Source organism: Scylla paramamosain, unplaced genomic scaffold, assembly GCF_035594125.1.
Source record: "Scylla paramamosain isolate STU-SP2022 unplaced genomic scaffold, ASM3559412v1 Contig1, whole genome shotgun sequence".
Taxonomy (NCBI): Eukaryota; Metazoa; Arthropoda; class Malacostraca; order Decapoda; family Portunidae; genus Scylla; species Scylla paramamosain.
Window position 1 is genome coordinate 3,712,501 of NW_026973666.1, and position 22,500 is coordinate 3,735,000.

Sequence of the window (22,500 nt, forward strand, 5' to 3'; positions counted from 1 at the left end):
CACTTAGAACCATCCTAACTCACTATCAGCAAACCACAAGCCACAAAAACAGCATCACCTCACCTCATCTCTTTGAACGCGAAATGGCACAGGAACTTCACAAGGGAGGCTGTCAGAGAAGGCCCACTTGTATTTATGCCGTAATTCCGTTTACGCACCTCCTACAGCAATAAAATCTGCATTACGAGGGGAAGCTGTCCTTTCCCTTGCAGTGGTACATTCCTCGGACTTGCTGCTCTATTGGTGAGCCGCCAGTGAAGAGAGACTAACAGTGTACGAGGTAGACTGGGTATTCAACAAGGCACTGGGTATAGATTTGCACCCACACCTGTTTACTCTCGCCCATCTCCTCCTCGCTCCTCTCTCCCAAGTCTCAAAAGAAAGATTTCTCCGTTATTTAAAGATTCCATAAGCGCAATTCATCTAACGCTGCTAACTCCGACTGGGTAAACCTGGCTTTGAGCTTAGCTGCGTCACCTGCCTCTCTGTCCCTTGCCCTGTGTGACCAAGTGGAGGTACAGTGGTGGAGGGCAGTCTTCAAGTGTTGCCAGGTAATCCACACAGTATTTCCTACCTCAGTTTGATTTAAAGTCGGAGATCTGTCTGGTAAATGTGTTGGATTTCTGAAACGCACGTCACTGCCTCTCTGTTCGTTTTGGGTCAAGATAGGACATCTAAAACTTTGATGCATTTATATCTGTCTATCTTGCTTTTTTGTTGTCCTCTTCAGTAAATCTATCGCCAATTAATCTAAATCTAATGAAACCTGCTTGTAAAAACATCTATATTTGTTTATCTGTCTTTATCTTGCTTTTTTTTTCGTTGCCGCCTTCAGTAAATTCAACATTCTTTAACGATAAGCCAATTCATCAATCTAAATCTAAGCAAACGTGCTCGTAAAAACATCTATATTCGTCAATCTTCCTTTTTACTGTTGCTGTCTTCAATAAATCCAATGTTTTTTAATGATAAGCAAACATGATTAACCTAAATCTAAGCAAACGTGCTCAGAAAAACGTCTATATTTGTCAATGTCTTCATCTTCCTTCTTCTGTTGCTGTCTTCAATAAATCCAATGTTTTTTAATGATAAGGTAACACCAATAAGCTAAATCTAACCAAATGTGCTCAAAAAAAACATCCAAATTTTTCTATGTGTCTTTAATTTCCTTTTTCTGTTGCCCTCTTTGATAAATCCAATATTTTTAACGATAAGTCAATGGCATTAATCTAACTAAATGTGCTCAGGTAATCAACACAGAATACGTAAAAAAAAATAACAAGAATGAATATATGATGATTAAGAGGAGGAAGGGGGAAATTGGAAGAGAAAGAGGAGGAAGAGGAAGAGGAAGAGGAGGAAGAAGAACAGAAAGTTAAGAAATCTACTTTAAATCTGGAGAAATGGGAGAATAAGAATGAATAATGTGAGAGAAAAGGAAGAAAAGAGGAGGAGGAGGAGGAGGAAAAAGAAGAAAGTGGAAGACAAAAAAAAAAAAAAGGAAAAGGGAAAAAAATAAAAATAAAAAATCCATCACTAATTTCTTTATCGGATTTGTGAATTTATCTTTTTTTTTATGGAAATTAATAAACCTTTAATATCCTTGTAGCAAAAAAATGTACAGCCCAAAAAAAATTACATCTCATTTATCGCACAGTGTCGGTAATATTAGCAAAGTTACCGTGTCTGTCTTGATCATTACGCAGCGTTGGTGATATTAGCCAAACTACTGCGTCTGTCCGTGCACCTAGTTTTATCATTTATAAGGTGTCCCCCTTCCCCTCTCCATCCCCCAGTGACCCCCCCTATATTTTGCACGCCTAGTTCTGCCAATGACCCAACTTAAACTAACCTAACTAAGCAGATGTAATAACCTAACCTAACTTAACCTAATTAAACCTAACCTAACCTAACTTAACCTAATTTAATGTAACCTAATTAAACTTAACCTAACTAAATGTAACCTAACCTAAATTAACCTAATTTAATGTAACCTAATTAAACTTAACCCAACTAAATGTAACCTAACCTAAATTAACCTAATTTAATGTAACCTAATTAAACTTAACTTAACTAAATGTAACCTAACCTAACTTAACCTAATTTAATGTAACCTAACTTAACCTAACCTTGACCTAGACTAACTTAACTTAACCTAATTAAACTTAACCTAGCTAAATGTAACCTAACCTAACCTAACCTAATTTAACGTAACCTAACTTAACCTAACCTTGACCTAACCTAACCTAACCTAACTAAACTTAACCTAACCTAACCAAACTACCACATCAAAACTCCCCAGACACCAAACTGTGAGAGAGAGAGAGAGAGAGAGAGAGAGAGAGAGAGAGAGAGAGAGAGAGAGAGAGAGAGAGAGAGAGAGAGAGAGAGAGAGAGAGAGAGAGAGAGAGAGGATACGCCCACCACACATAGCAGTCAACCCACACCACACCCACACCACTATCCCCCCTTACACACACACCCCACACACCTACCCCACTACACACACACAAACACACGTACACACTCACCTGCCCACGAAGTTTTCCAGTACTGAAGACTTCCCAGCGCTCTGGCCGCCTACCACCGCGATTTGTGGCAGGTCCAACTGCATATGAACCCCCAATTGCGTGAAAGCATCTTGCAGTTTATTAACTATGGGGATTAACTGCTCCATCCCCATATTCCCCGACATGGTGGCGGCCTGGGGTGACCCTGTAAGGTCTAGAGGCGTTCAAAAACAGAATAAGACACCTCTCTTCTTCGCCCACCGCTGCAGTAGGGGCGGTTCACTCTACTGATGTGATTTTGCTGTTCTGCCGCACCCTGAGGCCACACCTGGGTACTGGAGGGAAAGATTTCACTAGGAATTGTGTGTGGAGAGCAGCACGGGGCGGGGGATTGCGTGCACGAAGCCCAGGGAGGGAGAGAGGAGGACAGGCGAGGCCCCTACACAAGAAGATGGCAGGCAATGGACTGAGGCTCTGAAAATTCAATACCTTCTGCGTCTTTTTTGCTGCGCCGGGCCTTTTCACCCTATTTCACCCCTCTCTGACCTCCCCAAAGCCTCCCCCGCGTCCCCAGGGTCATGTTCAGCAATCCTTCGGGTCTCTATAATGCCTGTATAGGGTAAAATTACGTGTTATAAGGGGAGTTGTTAGAGAAAACCGTGTTACAGAGAATTGTATGTTTCATGGTACACTTTGCTATTTTGCCAACATTTTTGTTTTTCTTGTTTTTCTCGTTTATTGTTCCTTTTCACCACTTGTAACTTTAAGGGTGAATCAGGTAGGACGTGTTTAAATATTATATACGCCATTTTGTTGTACATAATGATATTTATTGTAGAAAACCTTGATTTTATTCAACCTCCATATTTCCGGAGCTTTCAAATCTTTCCTATTTTATTTTTATCTATTTTTTAGGTACCTTACGATATTATCAAATGCCAAAAAAGACAACATGAAATCCAAATAACGTTCAGGATATCTGTTACGATAGTCTACATCTGTCAGAACCTCAATCCTTGCCCTATTTCTCTTCTTTCTGAAACTTCCTCATTACTTTACAATCTTATCAGAGAACGGGAAGAGTGTGGGAAATTCATAGCAAGTCAAAAATATCGTCACAACGATATATAAGCCTCGCAATAGATAAGCTGTAACCAACATCACTTAGAAACAAAACCGTACTTCAAAACTTTAAATATATCCTAATTTCTCCTCTTTCTGGGTCTTCTTGAGCAGCTTACGGTCTTCTCAAATGTCAGAAACGGAATATACATCAATGTAAACCCCAAAATAGACAAGTAAACAGCACCATCTCTACTTAATCAGAAATTGTGCTTGAAAACGTCAAATCTTCCTTATCTTTTCTTGTTTCTGGGTCTTAAGCACTCTACGTCTTGCTAAAGGTGATAAAATATGTGTCAAGTCCGTATAAAGTCGAATATATCTTGTTACAATGATCTAAACCCTTCAAAATAAACAAATAGATAAATTGCACCAACATCATTTCTTCAAAACCTCAAATTTTCTCTTATTTTCATGTTTTTTTGGTTGTTCTTGAGCACTTTACGATGTTTTCAAAGGTCAGAAAGGCAGTATGAAGTCCATATAAATTCCCCTACATCTTCAACACCCCTCAAAACAAACAGATAAATAAATAAACAAAAAAAAAAAAAAAAATCACGAAAACCCAAAACATTCTTTAAAGCCTAAAATGTTTCCCTCATATTTTCTTATTTCTCGCTCTTCCCTGCCTTTAACAAATACCGCAAAGTAACGTAGAGGGTGGAAAGGCTTTACTGCGTCTCTAGATAGTAAGATAAAGGTATTAAAAGGCTGGAAAATGATGAATATAAAACATTTTGTCAGATCCACTTCTCTGTCACACCCAACAGGATTAAATATTTACGAAACCGGAAATCTAATTCTTTCTTTTCCTAGTGTGTGTGCTTATTTTGTTTCCTTTCTCTCTCTTTGTGGAATTATCATGACTAATGGCACTTTTTTTTCGGGGATATATGCAGAGGAGGAAAAAAAGGGAGGAGAAGGAAAAGGAGGAAAAGGATGTGGTGGTGGTGGTGGTGGTGGTGGTGGTGGTGGAGAAATTAATGCAGTTATAAATTGAATACTTAAATAAATAAACAAAATAAATAAGATCAAAACATTGAAAAAAAAAAATCAATAAGTAGTAGTAGTAGTAGTAGTAGTAGTAGTAGTAGTAGTAGTAGTAGTAGTAATAGCAGTAGCAGCAGTTTACATTGTCTTGTTACATCCGGTTAAACAATCCAGAAATATTACCGGAAACGAGAGAGAGAGAGAGAGAGAGAGAGAGAGAGAGAGAGAGAGAGAGAGAGAGAGAGAGAGAGAGAGAGAGAGTGTCACATGGCAATAGTGAAAGCGAGATATCTTTATTAGGAAATCTCATCCTTCTGACACTATTACTACTACTACTACTACTACTACTGCTACTACTACTCTACTACTACTGTTGCTAAGGCAATATTTATCTTATCATTAATTAGTTATATTTATTATCTTTTTTTCCTTCCTCCGTCTTTTTCTCCAGTTTGTTGTTGTTGTTGTTATCGTTATTGTCAGAAGTCAAGCGTTCTGTGGCTTCCCTGCGTGATATGTTTATCTCCTGAAGGGTTGGACGTCTATGAAAAGACGTGGAAAAGTGCATGATGGTATCATCAGCGTAGGAGTGGATAGGACAAGAAGTTTGGTTTAAAAGATCGTTAATGAATAATAAGAAGAGAGTGGGTGACAGGACAGAACCCTGAGGAACACCACTGTTAATAGATTTAGGAGAACAGTGACCGTCTACCACAGCAGCAATAGAACGGTCAGAAAGGAAACTTGAGATGAAGTTACAGAGAGAAGGATAGAAACCGTAGGAGGGTAGTTTGGAAATGAAAGCTTTGTGCCAGACTCTATCAAAAGCTTTTGATATGTCCAAGGCAACAGCAAAAGTTTCACCAAAATCTCTAAAAGAAGATGACCAAGACTCAATAAGGAAAGCCAGAAGATCACCAGTAGAGCGGCCTTGACGGAACCCATACTGGCGATCAGATAGAAGGTTGTGAAGTGATAGATGTTTAAGAATCTTCCTGTTGAGGATAGATTGAAAAACTTTAGATAGGCAGGAAATTAAAGCAATAGGACGGTAGTTTGAGGGATTAGAACGGTCACCCTTTTTAGGAACAGGCTGAATGTAGGCAAACTTCCAGCAAGAAGGAAAGGTAGATGTTGACAGACAGAGCTGAAAGAGTTTGACTAGGCAAGGTGCAAGCACGGAGGCACAGTTTCGGAGAACAATAGGAGGGACCCCATCAGGTCCATAAGCCTTCCGAGGGTTTAGGCCAGCGAGGGCATGGAAAACATCATTGCGAAGAATTTTAATACGTGGCATGAAGTAGTCAGAGGGTGGAGGAGAGGGAGGAACAAGCCCAGAATCGTCCAAGGTAGGGTTTTTAGCAAAGGTTTGAGCGAAGAGTTCAGCTTTAGAAATAGATGTGATAGCAGTGGTGCCATCTGGTTGAAGTAGAGGAGGGAAAGAAGAAGAAGCAAAGTTATTGGAGATATTTTTGGGTAGATGCCAGAAATCACGAGGGGAGTTAGATCTTGAAAGGTTTTTGACATTTTCTGTTAATGAAGGAGTTTTTGGCTAGATGGAGAACAGACTTGGCATGGTTCCGGGCAGAAATATAAAGTGCATGAGATTCTGGTGATGGAAGGCTTAAGTACCTTTTGTGGGCCACCTCTCTATCATGTATAGCACGAGAACAAGCTGTGTTAAACCAAGGTTTAGAAGGTTTAGGACGAGAAAAAGAGTGAGGAATGTACGCCTCCATGCCAGACACTATCACCTCTGTTATGCGCTCAGCACACAAAGACGGGTCTCTGACACGGAAGCAGTAGTCATTCCAAGGAAAATCAGCAAAATACCGCCTCAGGTTCCCCCAACTAGCAGAGGCAAAACGCCACAGGCACCTTCGCTTAGGGGGTCCTGAGGAGGGATTGGAGTGATAGGACAAGATAAAGATATGAGATTGTGATCGGAGGAGCCCAACGGAGAAGAAAGGGTGACAGCATAAGCAGAAGGATTAGAGGTCAGGAAAAGGTCAAGAATGTTGGGCGTATCTCCAAGACGGTCAGGAATACGAGTAGGGTGTTGCACCTCGGAGTTCCCTCCCCAGATGGGGACTCCGAGGCTGGTGTAGGAGTCGCCATGATGATTTTTAAATTTTAGAGTGAAGGGTGTGTGTGTTATTAGGTGCTTGTAGTTTTGTGTGGAGGAAGAGAGTTGTCTTTAGAGGGCAGGCTGTGACTGCCCCCTTGTGTTGTGAGACACAAAGGGAAACGTTCAGTGAGGTCACAGCTGGGTTTAATGATAAGTTCACAGCACCCCCCTCATCCAGTGCTGCACACCTCACTGGGAGTAATTATCGTTTCGGCAGGTGTCTACTGCCTCCTCCTATATTGCTGCTACTGGTATCGTTGTTGTTGTTGTTGTTGTTGTTGGTGTTGGTGGTGGTGGTGGTGGTGCTGCTGCTGTTGTTGCTTTTGTTGTTGTTGTTGTTGTTGTTGTTGTTGTTGTTGTTGTTAATTCTTCCTCTTTTCATTGCTATTCGTCTTCCTCTTTCTCTTCTTCCTCCTCCTTTTCCTTCTCCCATCTTTCTTTCTTTTACTAGCTCCCCTTCCTCCAATGAGAGAGAGAGAGAGAGAGAGAGAGAGAGAGAGAGAGAGAGAGAGAGAGAGAGAGAGAGAGAGAGAGAGAGAGAGAGGAATAAAACAGGAGAAATAGAGAATAGAGAGTTAAAAGAAGTTAGCCACGGGAAAAGAACCATAATAACTTAACAAATAACCTTAATAATGTTTGGAAATAAAATGGAAGTTTGAGAATATAGAAATAATAAACAGGAAAATAAAGAGTACGAGGCCAGTTGAAAGGAATCCCTGAGGAGAATAAATATATGAACTTAATAAACCATCTCTTTAGCGCTTGAAAATTAATATAATGAGGAATATGAAGAAAATGAGAATACGAGAAAGAGAAAGAGTTAAAAGAGGAAAGAACTATGATGACTTAACAGATAATATTCATAATGCTTGAAAATAGATGAAAATAAAAGTTCCAGAATAAAGGAGAAGGAATAAAAGAGGAAATAGAAAATACAGGAGTGGAAAGGTTTAGTCCCCCATGTAAACAAAAACACGTGCTCTTTGTTGCGTCATCAGCTGTTTATGTGTGTCACTCCCTGCTGCCTCATAACGGTACCTGTTTTCACCTTATTTCAGGTCACCACGCCCTCCTATGACCCCGCCCCATTGGTAACTATCTCCAATTGACCCACCTGGCCTGTGCTTGGGAGGTCAACGCCTGTGATTGGGTAGAAATATGAGTATTGGCGTGGTTTGAAATGATTGGCTTTCTAAAATTCTTGTTTGGTTCGACTTGTGGAAAGATATTTTGTGACCTAGTCCTCTGTGTGACCTTGTGCGGGACCGTGTGGCCTTGGCGTGACCTAAGATGGCGGGGGTGGTGTACCTGCGTGACCTCAGCTGTGGTTTGAAGGTCAGGTCAGTGCAGAGGACATGATAATGTGGCGTAATGGTTTAGTAAGAGGCCACAGTTAGCAGGTGGGAGTTTTCAAGGGAGTTTTAATGGTTCGACAGGCTGTAGTGAAAGGTGTTGTGGGAAATTATTAGACTAGCGACGCCTGATGTGCTGTGTTGGCGTGCCTTTCCCGGGCAGCCAGGCGAGGGGGGCGTGGCTGGGCAGTGGTGCGTCATTGATGGGCCAAAATAAATCAGATTTTGGAAATATTAAAAGTCTAAGGAGAAAAAAAAATTGTGTTCTGGAGAAATAGCTAAATAGTCAATAAATGGAGTATTCGGCCCCTCCTCCCACCATCCCCCTCACGGTATACCCGCATTTAGGAGTCACTAGTCTTGCCCCTCATATTCCCCTACGCTCGCCAAACCGGCATAAATTACAGTTTAACACAATACATAGTGTCTTCTGCTTCTCCTTCTCTCCACAACAAGCGAGGGGACGTGGCGGGGAGGGGGGGGGGCGATGTGTTGTGGGGGGGGAGCAACATTACCCCCATATTAGAACATTCATGAAAAGTCTTAGAATGAAGTGCAATATTATGAAAACTTTTGACTTTCTAGCCTAATCCAACTTCACATAACGTAACTTCACCCTTGAGGACATTAACCTAACCTAACCTAACCCGCCACCCCAGGGCAGAGAGGCAGCGGCAGGATGTCCCACCCGGCACTGACACACCTGGAGGCGGCAGTGCGCATCAAACAGCTTTGTGGGCAGGGTGACACGCTGGTGGTGGACAGCAAGATACCACTGAGGAGATATTTCCGTTCAGGCCAGGAGATGGTCAGAATGGCACTTGTTTACGAAGAGGAGGGTAGCCTGGAGAACGCCTTTATCCTCTACATGAAATTTATGACGTACGTAACTTGTGTTTTTGTTTATTTTGTACGTAATATGTGTGTTTGTTTATTTTGTACGTAACTTGTGTCTTTGCGTATGTTGTACGTTATCTGTGTGTTTGTTTATTTTGTACGTAACTTGTGTGTTTGTGTATGTTGTACGTAATCTGTGTGTTTGTTCATTTTGTACGTAACTTGTGTCTTTGTTTATTTTGTACGTAATCTGTGTGTTTGTTTATTTTGTACGTAATGTGTCTTTGTTTATGTTGTACATTACGTAATCTGTGCATTTCTTTATTTCATACGTAATCTGTGTGTTCATTTAAATTTGTATGGGATTCTGTGTGTGTGTGTGTGTGTGTGTGTGTGTGTGTGTGTGTGTGTGTGTGTGTGTGTGTGTATGTGTGTGTTTGTTTGTTTGTTACGTGATCATATTCAGTGTAAGCTTTTCTGTGTAACCACCTATATTTTGTTCCTTTTTCCAGTTTATTCATCGAGAAGATCCGAACACACCCTGAGTACTCCAGTCACTCCTCGGCAGACAAGACAGCGAGTAACAAGCGCGTCAAGGTGTGTGTGTGTGTGTGTGTGTGTGTGTGTTTGGAATATTAAGTCAGAAATTTATATCTTTTCTGCTACTACTACTACTACTACTACTACCACTACTACCACTACTACTACTACTACTGTAACATTAATTGAACTGCATCTGTATTAAAAGCAGAAGCACCACCACCATCACTACCACAGTCACCACCACCACTTCTACCACCATTCTTGCAGGAAATTCTACCAGTGGCTGAGCGGTTGAAGAGCCAGTTAAGGGAGAAATACCAGAAGGAATATAACTTGGCTTTACAAGAGTTGGTGAGTGTGTTTCAACTTCATTATTGATACATATTTAATTGGTTCCAAGGCAATTCGAGTTTTTTTTTTTTTTTTGTGTGTGTGTATGTGTGTGTGTGTGTGTGTGTGTGTGTGTGTGTGTGTGTGTGTGTGTGTGTGTGTGTGTGTGTTTACTAATTTTCAAGGCTTAATACAGTGAAAAAAACAATTAAACTAATAATATTTACCATTAGAATATTTAATTAATTCTGGGAGTGAGTCATGGTTCTTTTGTTGTGTGTGTGTGTGTGTGTGTGTGTGTGTGTGTGTGTGTGTGTGTGTGTGTTTACCTAGTTGTCATTTCCAAGACCTAACAGTGAAAAAACAATAAAACTGACAATATTTCCCACTAGAACCCTGAAAAACACAATTATTCCCCATTAAACACAACAAAACCCAATAAAATACCACCACTTAATAAAAATAACAAAACCCATTAAAAACCCCATTATTCCCCATTAAAAACCCCATTATTCCCCATTAAAAACCCCATTATCCCCATTAAAAACTCATTACAAACCATTTCTCCGCACAAACAGCTGAAGGCGGAGAGGGAGGCAAGAGAGAGACAGGAACAGGAGGAGGAACAGCGGCAAAGAACACTCCAGCAAGCGACACAGAGGAAGAGAGAAGCAGAGGAGGAGGAGAGAATAGAGGAGGAAAAAATACAAGAATTACAGGAACTACAACTAAGAAGGCGGTGGGATGAGGGACAGGAGGCACCCCCATCGTATAACTCCCTTGGTACTATTGCATATCCCCTGGACCAGCTGACCCTCGATGACCTGTCGCCGCCAGTGCCACCATCTGCGCCACACATGCCCCCGCGTGACCTCAAACCAATGACGACTGGGTATGTTTGGGTTAGGTTAGGTTAGGTTAGGTTAGGTTAGGTAAAGGTAGTGTAGGTTAGGTTAGGTTAGATAAGTAAAGCAGAAGGAAAAAAACACAATATTATATCTAGTTTATCGTGGCTTGAATCTAAATAAAAATAAATAAATAAATAAACTAAAAAAAAATATATACAGTAGCTTTATTATTTTGTCTCCAACTTAGAGTAACACACATTGCTTGGGGTTGCAGAGTTCCGCAGGTGGACCGCAGCAGCAAACCCACGTCATTGATGGGGGCCAAGAGTGGGGGGCTGCGGGAGGTACGGGTGCCCACTCAGCTTATGCCTAACTTCATGTCCTTGGCACACAGCAACACCGCTCGTAATGTTGAGACGTGTGGCGTGCTGGCAGGACATCTGGTGAGTGCTGATGGGGGTGGGGGGGGGTGAGACTATGAAGACGCACAAACAGACGCACACTTTTGAGATCTGTGGTGTGGTGTGTTGGTTAGGCTAGGCAGACACGCACACACACACACACAGTATTGAGATTTGTGGTGTGTTGGTTAGTGTTGTGTTGGTTAGGTTAAGTATACACACACACACACACACACACACACACACACACACACACACACCACTAATGTCCTGGTCACCCGCACTACCGCAGACTCAACACAAGCTGCTGGTAACACATCTGCTGGTGCCCAAGCAGTGTGGGACGTCGGACTCCTGCACCACACAACAAGAGGAGGAGCTGTTCGACCACCAAGACAAGCTGGACCTTATCACCATTGGCTGGATTCATGTGAGTTTTGTTTAAGATCTACACACACATTTTTCTCTCACTATATGGCTCTCTCCTCTCGTATACCAGCTAAGTTCTCCTTCTCTCTCCTCCTCCAGACAGACACAGCCTCTCTTTCCAGCACAAATCTCCTCAAATGTTTCTTTCATTAACTTAACATGCACACACACCTTTCTCTCTCTTCATGGCTCTCTCCTCTCGTATACCAGCTAAGTTCTCCTTCTCTCCTCCTCCAGACAGACACAGCCTCTCTTTCCAGCACAAATTTCCTCAAATGCTTCTTTCATTAACTTAACATGCACACACACCTTCCTGTCTCAGCCTAAACTCTCTCATCTTCTCTCAAACTATCAAAATTTCCTTCTCTCCTTCTCCAAACTGACACAGCCCAGCCAGACAGCCTTTCTCTACTGTACTGATCATCCCACACTGCTTCCAAAAACACACCTTTCTCTCTCTAAATGCTCTTTCTTCCTAAACCAGCTATAGTTGACCTCTCTACCTCCCCCAACAGACACAGCCCAGCCAGACAGTGTTCTCTCCAGCACTGACCCCCCACACACTGCCTTCACACACTTATAATGCAAACAAACCTTCCTCTTTCACTACAAACCTCTCTCCTCTCTTGTACCACTATTAAAACAGCTAAAATTTACGTCTTTCCTTCTCCCAGCAGACACAGCCTAGCCAGACAGCATTCTCCCCAGCACTGACCCACACACACAGCCTCCACACAAACTTATAATACAAACACATCTTCCCCTCTCATCTAAATGCTTTTTCTTCCCAAACCAGCTACAATTGACCTCTCTGCCTCTCCCAACAGACACACCCCAGCCAGACAGCCTTCCTCTCCAGCGTGGACCTACACACCCACTGCTCCTACCAGCTGATGATGCCAGAAGCTATCGCAATAGTGTGTGCTCCAAAATATAAAGAAACCGGGTTCTTTACGTTGAGTCCTCACCACGGTCTGCCTTTCATAGCCTCCTGTCAGCAGAGCGGCTTTCACCCACACCCTAAGGAACCCCCGCTGTTTCAGGTACCTTGTGTGTGTGTTTTTGTGTGTGTGTGTTGGGGGGTGAGAGAAGGGGAAGAGGAGAAATAAGAGGAAATTTAAATGTAAGTAGAAATGAATTATAGAATAAGTAATAAGGAGAGAGAGAGAGAGAGAGAGAGAGAGAGAGAGAGAGAGAGAGAGAGAGAGAGAGAGAGAGAGAGAGAGAGAGAGAGAGAGAGAGAGAGAGAGGATGTAGGGAAATGGAGATAGATAGTGAAAGAAATGATAACGATTAGTATAGGGAATAGAGAGAGAGAGAGAGAGAGAGAGAGAGAGAGAGAGAGAGAGAGAGAGAGAGAGAGAGAGAGAGAGAGAGAGAGAGAAGAATAAACAATGAGAAGTGATAGAGGTAAGGAGTGGAAGGAAGGAAGAAAGGAAGGAAGAAAGGAAGGAAGGAAGGAAAGACAGGATAAATAGACAGAAAAAACAACAACTCACATTATAGAGATTATCTTCGTAACAAAACTAAAATAAATAAATAAATATAAAAATCTTGCATAATAGAGATATGTTTCGTAACTCAAAAAAATATTAATTCACTTGACTAACAGAAATAAACACACAAACACACACACATACATACATACATTGACAGAAACACCACTAATGCTTTCTCTCTCTCTCTCTCTCCCCACAGAATGCAGATCACGTAATTCTCGACAACTCTCTGTCCATTAAGGTGATAGATCTTAGGAACTCTTAATTCACCCACCAGCAACTCACCCTGCACAGCCTTCAGGGGGGGAGGAGCTGGCTGACGGAAGAGAGATGTGCTCTGTCTGACTAAGTTTGTGTATGGTGGTGAAATAAAAACACTACTACTACTACTACTACTACAAGATACGGAACACAACACAAGATAGAAGGAAATATGTTGATGAATGAAGAACCAGCAAGAGAGAGAGAGACTAAGTTTGTGTATGGTGGTGGAATAAAAACACTACTACTACTACTACTACAAGATACGGAACACAACACAAGATAGAAGGAAATATGTTGATGAACGAAGAACCAGCAAGAGAGAGAGAGACTAAGTTTGTGTATGGTGGTGAAATAAAAACACTACTACTACTACTACTACTACAAGATACGGAACACAACACAAGATAGAAGGAAATATGTTGATGAACGAAGAACCTGCAAGAGAGAGAGAGACTAAGTTTGTGTATGGTGGTGAAATAAAAACACTACTACTACTACTACTACAAGATACGGAACACAACACAAGATAGAAGGAAATATGTTGATGAATGAAGAACCAGCAAGAGAGAGAGAGACTAAGTTTGTGTATGGTGGTGAAATAAAAACACTACTACTACTACTACTACTACAAGATACGGAACACAACACAAGATAGAAGGAAATATGTTGATGAACGAAGAACCAGCAAGAGAGAGAGAGAAAGCATCAATCTTGCGGTGTTACCATGTTCGTCTGGCTCTGTGTCCGCCTCTACCAGTCACCACCACACTGACACACCACTGCACCAACTGCCGGCCATCACTCGAGTCACACTCTAGGGGGTATTGTACAGTGTGTCGAGAGGTGGTGTCACTAATACAACAGCAACAAGCAAGACCCGTGAATTAATGCGACGTGTTTGGGTTCCCTTGTCATGTTCGTAATTCTTGGTTTGGTTGGGTTTTTGAGCGTAAAGTCTGTGGTTTAATTCTTTCTTTGTTTTTCAGTTTGTCGGTTACCATGTGCTTTCTTCCTGTCGTCTCATTCGTAATTCTTGGTTTTGTTGGGTTTTTGAGACGTAATGTTTGTGATGTAGCTTTCTCTTTGTTCGTCTTAATTCAACGCAACACAAGTCAGTACTTCTCACTTCCTTCCTCTTGTCTCATTCGTAATTCTTCGTTTCGTTGAGTTTTTTAGGCGTAAAGTTTGTGGTTTAATTCTCTCTTTGTTGTTCAGCTTGTCTTAATTCAACACAACACTAGTCAGTACTTCTCACTTCCTTCCTCTTGTCTCATTCGTAATTCTTGGTTTCGTTAATTTTTTTAGACGTAAAGTTTGTGGTTTAATTCTCTCTTTGTTGTTCAGCTTGTCTTAATTCAACACAACACTAGTCAGTACTTCTCACTTCCTTCCTCTTGTCTCATTCGTAATTCTTGGTTTCGTTGAGTTTTTTAGACGTAAAGTTTGTGGGTTAATTCTCTTTGTTGTTCAGCTTGTCTTAATTCAACACAACACTAGTCAATACTGCACTATTTCTTCCTCTTGTCTCATTCGTAATTCTTGGTTTCGTTGGGTTTTTTAGACGTAAAGTTTGTGATGAAAGTCTCTCATTGTTAATCAGTTTGTCTTAATGTACCACACAACACACCAGTTTATCAGTACCACCATTTCTTTCTCCCTGTCACATTCGTAATTCTGGTTTCCATCGAATTTCCGAGACGTAAAATTTTTAGTGACAGCCTAACTGCTATTAAATACTAAGTCTTCTTGTTTTTCAGGAATCTAATACTTCCATACACACACACACACACACACACACACACACACACACACACACACACACACACACACACACACACACACCTTTCTGTAATAAGTAAATGGTTACACACTGACTGAAAATGCAAAAAAATAATCTATTCTTTATTGGGTGTTTAGCAAAGATTTTACATGGATTTAATTGTTGTGTTGTTCCTTTAGTGTAAGTTTTAATTTTTTAGATGAAAATTTTGACTTAATCAATAAATACATTGGGTTAGTTTATTTATTTATTTTTGTAATGTTCGCTGTTTTGATGAGAAATCTTGGAATATTTATTGTTCGTATGAGAAATTTTGAAATATTTACTGTTCATTCGAGAAATTTTCAAATATTCATTGTTCATATGAAATATTTTGAAATATTAACTTCTGACGAGAAATTTTGAAATATTCACTGTTAATATGAGAAATTTTGAAATATTTACTGTTCATATGAGAAATTTTGAAATATTTACTGTTCTTATGAGAAATTTTGGAATATTCACTGTTCTGACGAGAAATTTTGGAATATTTACTGGTTAGAGGAGGGAATGACAGTGTTGCATTGTGATACGACTCCTGAGACACACTGTACATCATATCCTTTATTTACAAGGTGGCAATGTTGCATAGTGACACAACTTCTGACACACACTGTACGTCGCATCTTTTGTTTCGACGTGGAAAAGAAAGTACGTTACGAAGAAATTGTTTATATTTTGTAATGGTTTATATATGTATCGCTTAGTTTATATATATACACTACACTACAATATATATGTGATTATTAGCATAGTGTTTATTTTGTTTTGAATATTGTGTTGTTATTTCTCTCTCTCTCTCTCTCTCTCTCTCTCTCTCTCTCTCTCTCTCTCTCTCTCTCTCTCTCTCTCTCTCTCTCTCTCTCGTTAGTTCTTTCTTTCTTCATTGCTTCCTTATTTTTTTTCTCCCCCTCCTTTTCTCATTTTCTTCCTTGTCTCTCTTTCTCATTTCCTCCTTTTTTCATCTCTCTCTCTCTCTTTCTCTTTCTCTTTCTCTCTGTCACCATCTTGTTTCTCAGTTTAATATTTAGTGTTTTTCTTTTTTATGTGTTTTTCTCTCTCTCTCTCTCTCCATCTCTCTCCGTCATTATTTTTTCACTATTCAATTTTTCTTTTCAGTTTCTCTCCATTTCCCCTTCCTTTAATTTTTTTTTTGTAGTGTTTTATTTTTTTCCTGTTAATTTTTCTCTCAATCTTTGTCTTCTTTTTTTTCTTTTTCTCTCTCATTTTCTCCTTTTTTTTAATATTTCTCTCTCCACCTTTCAGTCTCCAGTAAGTTCCTCTCTTTCTTTCAATTTCTCTCTCCATCATCCAATCCATCACTGTTCTCTCGTTTCTCTCTCTATATTTTCCTATTACATCTCTTCACACACACGTTAGCAATGTTTACGCTTTACGCCTTCCAATGTGCCTAGTAATGTCTTGGTTACGTCTCAGTAAAACGTAAGAATTAAGCTGATTTGGCTGGCATTGTCTTGGTTACGTCTCAGTAAAACGTAAGAATTAAGCTGATTTGGCTGGCGTTGTCTTGGTTACGTCCCAGGAAAGCGTAAAAGATTAGGGTGATATTTCTATGTACTGTCATCTGCTACGTTACAACAATGGTATTTTGATAGACTTTGAAGCACTGTAGATTAAAAACTTTATTAAGCTTTGGAGGTGAAGAAATATTTATAGGTTCGTGACTGAAAGCTTTGAAAACTCAATAGGCTAAACAGAAAAACAGTAATAAGCTTTTTGCAAGAGTAAGAAAAAAAATAATGTAAGTTTTGAAAATAATGTACACCAAAAATAATCATAGTAAATTTTGGAAGTGAAGAAAATTAACAGGACTGATTAAAAGCTTTGAAATTACCATACGTTGAAAAAACAAGATTTGCAAAAGAGAAAAAATAATAATAAAGTGATTCAAAGCTTTCAAAACAATAAAAAAAGAAAAGCATTTGAACTGAGAGAGAGAGAGAGAGAGAGAGAGAGAGAGAGAGAGAGAGAGAGAGAGAGAGAGAGAGAGAGACCGGTGATTAAAAAGCTCAGAAAACACCATAAATAAGAAACATTAAGTTTTGGAAATGAGAGAAAAAAAAAAAAAAATGAACATACCAACGATTAAAAGCTCAGAAAACAGATAAAAAAAAAAGTGAATAAGAAGCTTTAGAATTGAGAAAAGTCAACTGAGAGAGAGAGAGAGAGAGAGAGAGAGAGAGAGAGAGAGAAACCGGTGATAAAAAAAGCCCAGAAAACACCATAGCTAAAAACATAAACCAATAACAATCTTTCAAGTTGAGAATAATGAAATCCCAACAATGAAAAAGCCTTGAAAACAACACATCAAAAGAACCATAACTTAGAAACACAAGAAAACATGACAGCGGCGTAAACAAAGTGACACACGAGGGCCGCGCGGCATATTTACGTGACGCTTGGCCTTTGTGTATCATCGTACAGTCTCACCCTTCTGCCTTTTAGTTGCTTCTACGTATCTGAATCTGTTAACTTGTGCAAATATACACACTTTATAAATTGTGGGACCTCTTACTAACCTTTTTTTTAAACTGTTGTTGTCTATTGTGCGTAATTCAAAGTAAGGAAGACTGGAAGGCCTGGGGATGCTGTGTGGAGGAGGACAGGACAAGGAGACCAGTGGGAAGGCTGTGGAAGGCTTGTGGATGGTGTGTGGAGGAGGACAGCACAAGGAGACCAGTGGGAAGGCTGTGGAAGGGCTGTGGATGGTGTGTGGAGGACGACAGCACAAGGAGACCAGTGGGAAGGCTGTGGAGGGCCTGTGGATGGTGTGTGGAGGAGGACAGGGCAAGGAGACCAGTGGGAAGGCTGTGGAAGGCTTGTGGATGGTGTGTGGAGGAGGACAAGGCAAGAAATAACGAAGATTAACTAAAAGATATACCCACAGAAGCTGCCAGTCCCTGAATAAACAAAGGATTATCCAAAATTCGTGGTCGTTTGCCTAAGATAAAACAACATTGCAGTTATGAAGGAATGGAATGAAAATGTAAAGAGAAGCATCTGTACTTTTATAACTGAGAAATACGTCATTTAGAACAATATCACTCGTGGAGATTCAGAAATAGCTGTAGTATTTATTGGTGGAGGAGCAAAGGAATGGAGGCGGCCACAAGAAGCTATACACACACACACACACACACACACACGTAAAATGCCCTCACTAATAAAATAATTGCTTTTCATCATAAACTTCTCTAAAAACGTAGCATGTGTAAGGTAACCAACACACACACACACACACACACCTATTTCTCTCAAAGCACACCATAAACATTTTTAAATATCAGTGGGTGAAGACGTAAATTTAATGCATTTACACACAATTCACAAATGCCTCTACACACACACACACACACACACACACACACACACACACACACACAACCCTGCCACTCCTCCTCCTCTCTTCACATAGATATCTTATTCAATGTAACATCTGAAGTTCTCAAAGCACTCACGATTCACCTTATAGAAGTCTCGCTTGTCCACCTAAACGTTACGTAAAAGCATTGTCTTATAAAGGACTCTTGATAAAATATTGACAGCTGAAGGGTGTGAAAATATTTGATGTTGAAGGTATAATATTTTACGTAAAGCCTTGAATTACTTTGAGAACATACTTAATACGATACGTTGACATTTGAAGGGCGTAAAAGTTATAGAATGTTTTACAAGACATATTCTCTTAACCTCTGGAAATATTTGACATTTGGGAAAAAGAAAAAAAGGAAGGGACTAAAATATATAAACATCTGGAAGGAAAAAAAAGAAAAAACTTGTCACGAAATTTTAAAATTACACACACACACACACACACACACACACACACACACACTGAAAAAATTAAACTTATTAAACAAAACAAAAAAGAAAAATATATACAAATCTATAATAATTCGAGATCACGCAAAAAAAAAAAAATAATAATAATAATCAAATAAACGTATATTATTAACACTTCAAATAAAAAAAAAAAATAATAATAGCCAAATAAACGTATATTATTAACACTTCAAATAAAAAAAAAAATAATAATAATCAAATAAACGTATATTATTAACACTTCAAATTATATAAAAAAAAAGAGAAAAAAAAATAACTTATCATACAAATCTATACTAACTGTGACTGAATTACGAAAAGAAGATAGGCGTTAATCCTTCACTTAACGTACAAATATTTCTCCCTTTCAGCAAGACTCCGGAATCATTCGCGCATGTAGCAAATATCATACGTAACACTAACTTATGTATGTGTGTGATTCAATACGTACAAATAATTGATAAGGAATGTTTTGTTATAACCTCTCTCTCTCTCTCTCTCTCTCTCTCTCTCTCTCTCTCTCTCTCTCAGGTCTAATATTAATACAAAAATGCATTCTCTCTCTCTCTCTCTTTCTACAACATATTGAAAACACAACCTATTATAATTACTGAAACCTAAAAAACACACACACACACGCACGCACATACAAGAGGTACTGATATATATTCTTAAAACACTAAATACACAACTTATGAACTAAAAAAATACTACTACTAATAATAATGGTAAAAAATACACACGCGTTGATCTTTTAATATACACAGATACGTAAAAATTGATTCCAGTCGACGCATTTTTCATCTTTGGTATGCAATGGTACAGAATTATTTATGTACAGGCCAGAGAAGTATAGGAAGAGGGTCTACCTATACGTAATACGACTTAAAACGCTTATACAGTGCGTAATAATAATATGGAAAAAAAAAAGAAAATATATATTGTGTACGTATTCAGACTAAATGATTAAATAAAAAAAATATTACGTATATATTCAGACCAAGGTGATTAAATGAAAAGTAAGAGAAAATTGAACTGTGAAGGAAAAATTATGTTGGTGGTGAATTTGAAAACGCTGGGGAAAAAAAAAATTATAAACTGATCGAAAAATGATAGAATTAAGTGCGAATTTAAAGAAAAAAAAAACTGGACGAAATAAACAGAAAATGCAATGAAATGAAATGAATAAATAAATAAAAAAAACTGAAAAATACATAATAGTGATAATAAGACTGAAAAAAGAAAAAAACTGAAAAGAAATACACAATGAAACAAAATAAACAACAACAACAATAATAATAATAATAATAATAATAATAATAATAATAATAATAATAATAATAATAATAATAATAATCATCATCATCATCAGAGTTTAGTTTGAGTACAAATGCTCGTACGCTCAAAATAATGATATACGTAAAAAATGAATGTGTTTGTTCATCACAGTAGTACTAATAGTAATAGTAGTAGTAGTTAATGTGAGTATTTTGATAAGGAAAAGGACCAAAAGAGGAATGTAATATCTGAGCAAGCTGATAAACACAACCGCGAGGGTGTGTGTGTGTGTGTGTGTGTGTGTGTGTGTGTGTGTGTGTGTGTGTGTGTGTGTGTGTGTGTGTGTGTGTGTGTGTGTGTGTGTGTGTGTGTGTGTGTGTGTGTGTGTGTGTGTGAGTAAAGAACACAATTTGGTATGAAAACATGAAACATTTTGACATTACAAGCCTGAAAAAAACTAGTAATAATAATAATAATAATAATAATAATAATAATAATAATAATAATAATAATAATAAAAAGAAAAGACTTTAAATAAACACAAAACAAACAAACAAACAAACAAACAAACAAACACTACTACTACTACTACTACAACTACTTACACACTTCAAAAACACTTATAAAGCCTGGTACACATTATGCATCATGTATCAGCCACGTGATGCAGTAGTGGTGTTGAAAAAAATTACTAGCGGCCAAATTGTACTGCATCACTGCTCACATTGTTCTCGGCAACTTCTCGCGCGCCAGCTGCTCAGTGAGAGTTCAACTTTCATGCGGGGAGGATGTGCGCCGATGATGGAATCTGCCAGGAGACTCTACTATGGAGTGTAGTTGCTGTGTGCAGCAAAAAAGAAACTTTTGAGGAGGAAGAAACGTAGAGCCTTGTGGTGTAAGCAATGGCTTTCTCGGCGACATCTGAAGGGAAGCTTCAATCAAATATTTATGGAGCTACCGGTCGAAAATCCAACAGACTTCGAAAATTACACAAGAATGCCAATCCCTGCATTCTATAAATTGCTGACAAAAATTGAACCCTACATTTGTAAGCAGGACACCAGCTTTCGGGACAGCATATCACCAGGAGCTCGTCTGGAGGCTACACTACGCTTTCTTTTATTGTTTCCAAGCTTGCACTTCTGACGTTTCTCATTTTATACTACTTGGACTTGATGTTCCAAACAGATGGATGTTCCTTGAGCAATTCAATGAAATGTTGGGTGTTGGCCCTTGTCCACTCAAAGGGTATGGCGGGTGGTGGAGATTCGAGAGCCATCGGCGCTGGAGCGGAGCGTGACCGGACGTCCTGTCGCTCTGACTGGTCATGCATCACTGAGCTGCTATTTGAAAATCGAGCCGACCCAGCAACACGTTGGTGATGCGCTTTCGTGTTGAAAAATGACTTTTTCAACACATCCATTCAACACGATGCGCATCATGATACATAATGTGTACGGGCCTTACAGATATGAAGTTGGGAGGTGACACACGACTACTCACACACACACACGCACACACACACACAGCAAGATGACATGTATGACTGTGCAGACAAGTATGTAGGTAGATGTGTGTACGAGTGTGTGTTTCTTAACGTTGGGAACAAATAGAGTGAGAACTGTCATACGTACACACTCAAACATACATACAGACAGACACGTGCTTAATTACATACACTCACACACACACATATACTGAAATCATGAACATACGCACACACAGCAAAATACAGTTACGTAGCTATCAATATACAAGCGCAGAATTAGTACGGGTATTAGGGAAAGCAAACGTATTATAGAATGAAGACCTGTACATGATTAAATATTTGCGTTTTCTTGTTGATGAACGAATAAAAGTTTACATCCATTTTCTTTGACTGAGGAGTAACAGAAAATGGAGGCTTTTGATGGGTTACTTGTTCCTTTCTCTCTCTCTCTCTCTCTCTCTCTCTCTCTCTCTCTCTCTCTCTCTCTCTCTCTCTCTCTGTCTGTCTGAAGTATAAATAATTGTATGTGTTTTTATGTCAGACCTTTAAATAAAAATGAGTGAAAACGAAAACGAATATTTAGATACAAATTTCCAAAACTCGCAGAAAAATAGATAAATAAATAAATAAAAACGAATATTTCGATAAACATTTCCAAACACACGCTACAAAAAAGAAAGAGGAAGAAAGATATGGAAAAAAATAATAGATACACAATGAAAAAATAAAAAGAAAGAAAAATCATTAGAATTTCCGGAAAAAGACATTGAAAAAAAAAAAAAATTTCAAACGTACGAGAATTGTCACTGTAAAATAAA

General features: G+C 39.1%; 3 protein-coding genes across 6 annotated transcripts in view; 1 reads left to right on the forward strand and 2 right to left on the reverse strand.

Moving 5' to 3' along the window:
• The window catches only part of LOC135095637 (dynamin-like), a 53,712-nt gene extending 50,664 nt beyond the window's left edge, over positions 1–3,048 (reverse strand). Inside the window, 1 exon segment of the mRNA XM_063996585.1 lies at positions 2,532–3,048. Within this exon segment, the coding sequence (XP_063852655.1) occupies positions 2,532–2,695 (164 nt within the window). The 5' untranslated portion in view covers positions 2,696–3,048.
• A 4,652-nt stretch (positions 3,049–7,700) lies between these two features.
• On the forward strand, positions 7,701–17,593 carry LOC135095727 (STAM-binding protein-like). 2 transcript variants are annotated; one of them, XM_063996762.1, is made up of 9 exons: positions 7,701–7,784; positions 8,762–8,984; positions 9,452–9,536; positions 9,750–9,833; positions 10,391–10,704; positions 10,935–11,103; positions 11,354–11,491; positions 12,318–12,533; positions 13,189–17,593. In XM_063996762.1, exons 2-9 carry the CDS (start codon positions 8,782–8,784, stop codon positions 13,252–13,254), a joined length of 1,275 nt encoding a protein of 424 aa, XP_063852832.1. In that variant the 5' UTR covers positions 7,701–7,784; positions 8,762–8,781; the 3' UTR covers positions 13,255–17,593. The 2 variants fall into 2 exon arrangements, with proteins under 2 accessions (XP_063852832.1, XP_063852831.1); XM_063996761.1 differs by having other exon boundaries at positions 7,719–7,841.
• Positions 17,594–18,085: 492 nt separating this feature from the next.
• Positions 18,086–22,500, reverse strand: part of LOC135095728 (transmembrane protein adipocyte-associated 1 homolog) — a 16,082-nt gene continuing 11,667 nt past the window's right edge. The window contains exons 9-11 of one of the 3 annotated variants that reach the window (XM_063996765.1): positions 21,656–22,500; positions 18,460–20,812; positions 18,086–18,429 (exon numbers count right to left, since the gene is read on the reverse strand). The exon at positions 21,656–22,500 is cut by the window's right edge and continues 303 nt beyond it. The gene's annotated coding sequence lies outside the window, so the exon portion shown is untranslated. Of the gene's footprint in view, positions 20,813–21,655 lie in introns of all 3 variants that reach the window. The other 2 variants (XM_063996763.1, XM_063996764.1) reach the window with 2 other exon arrangements.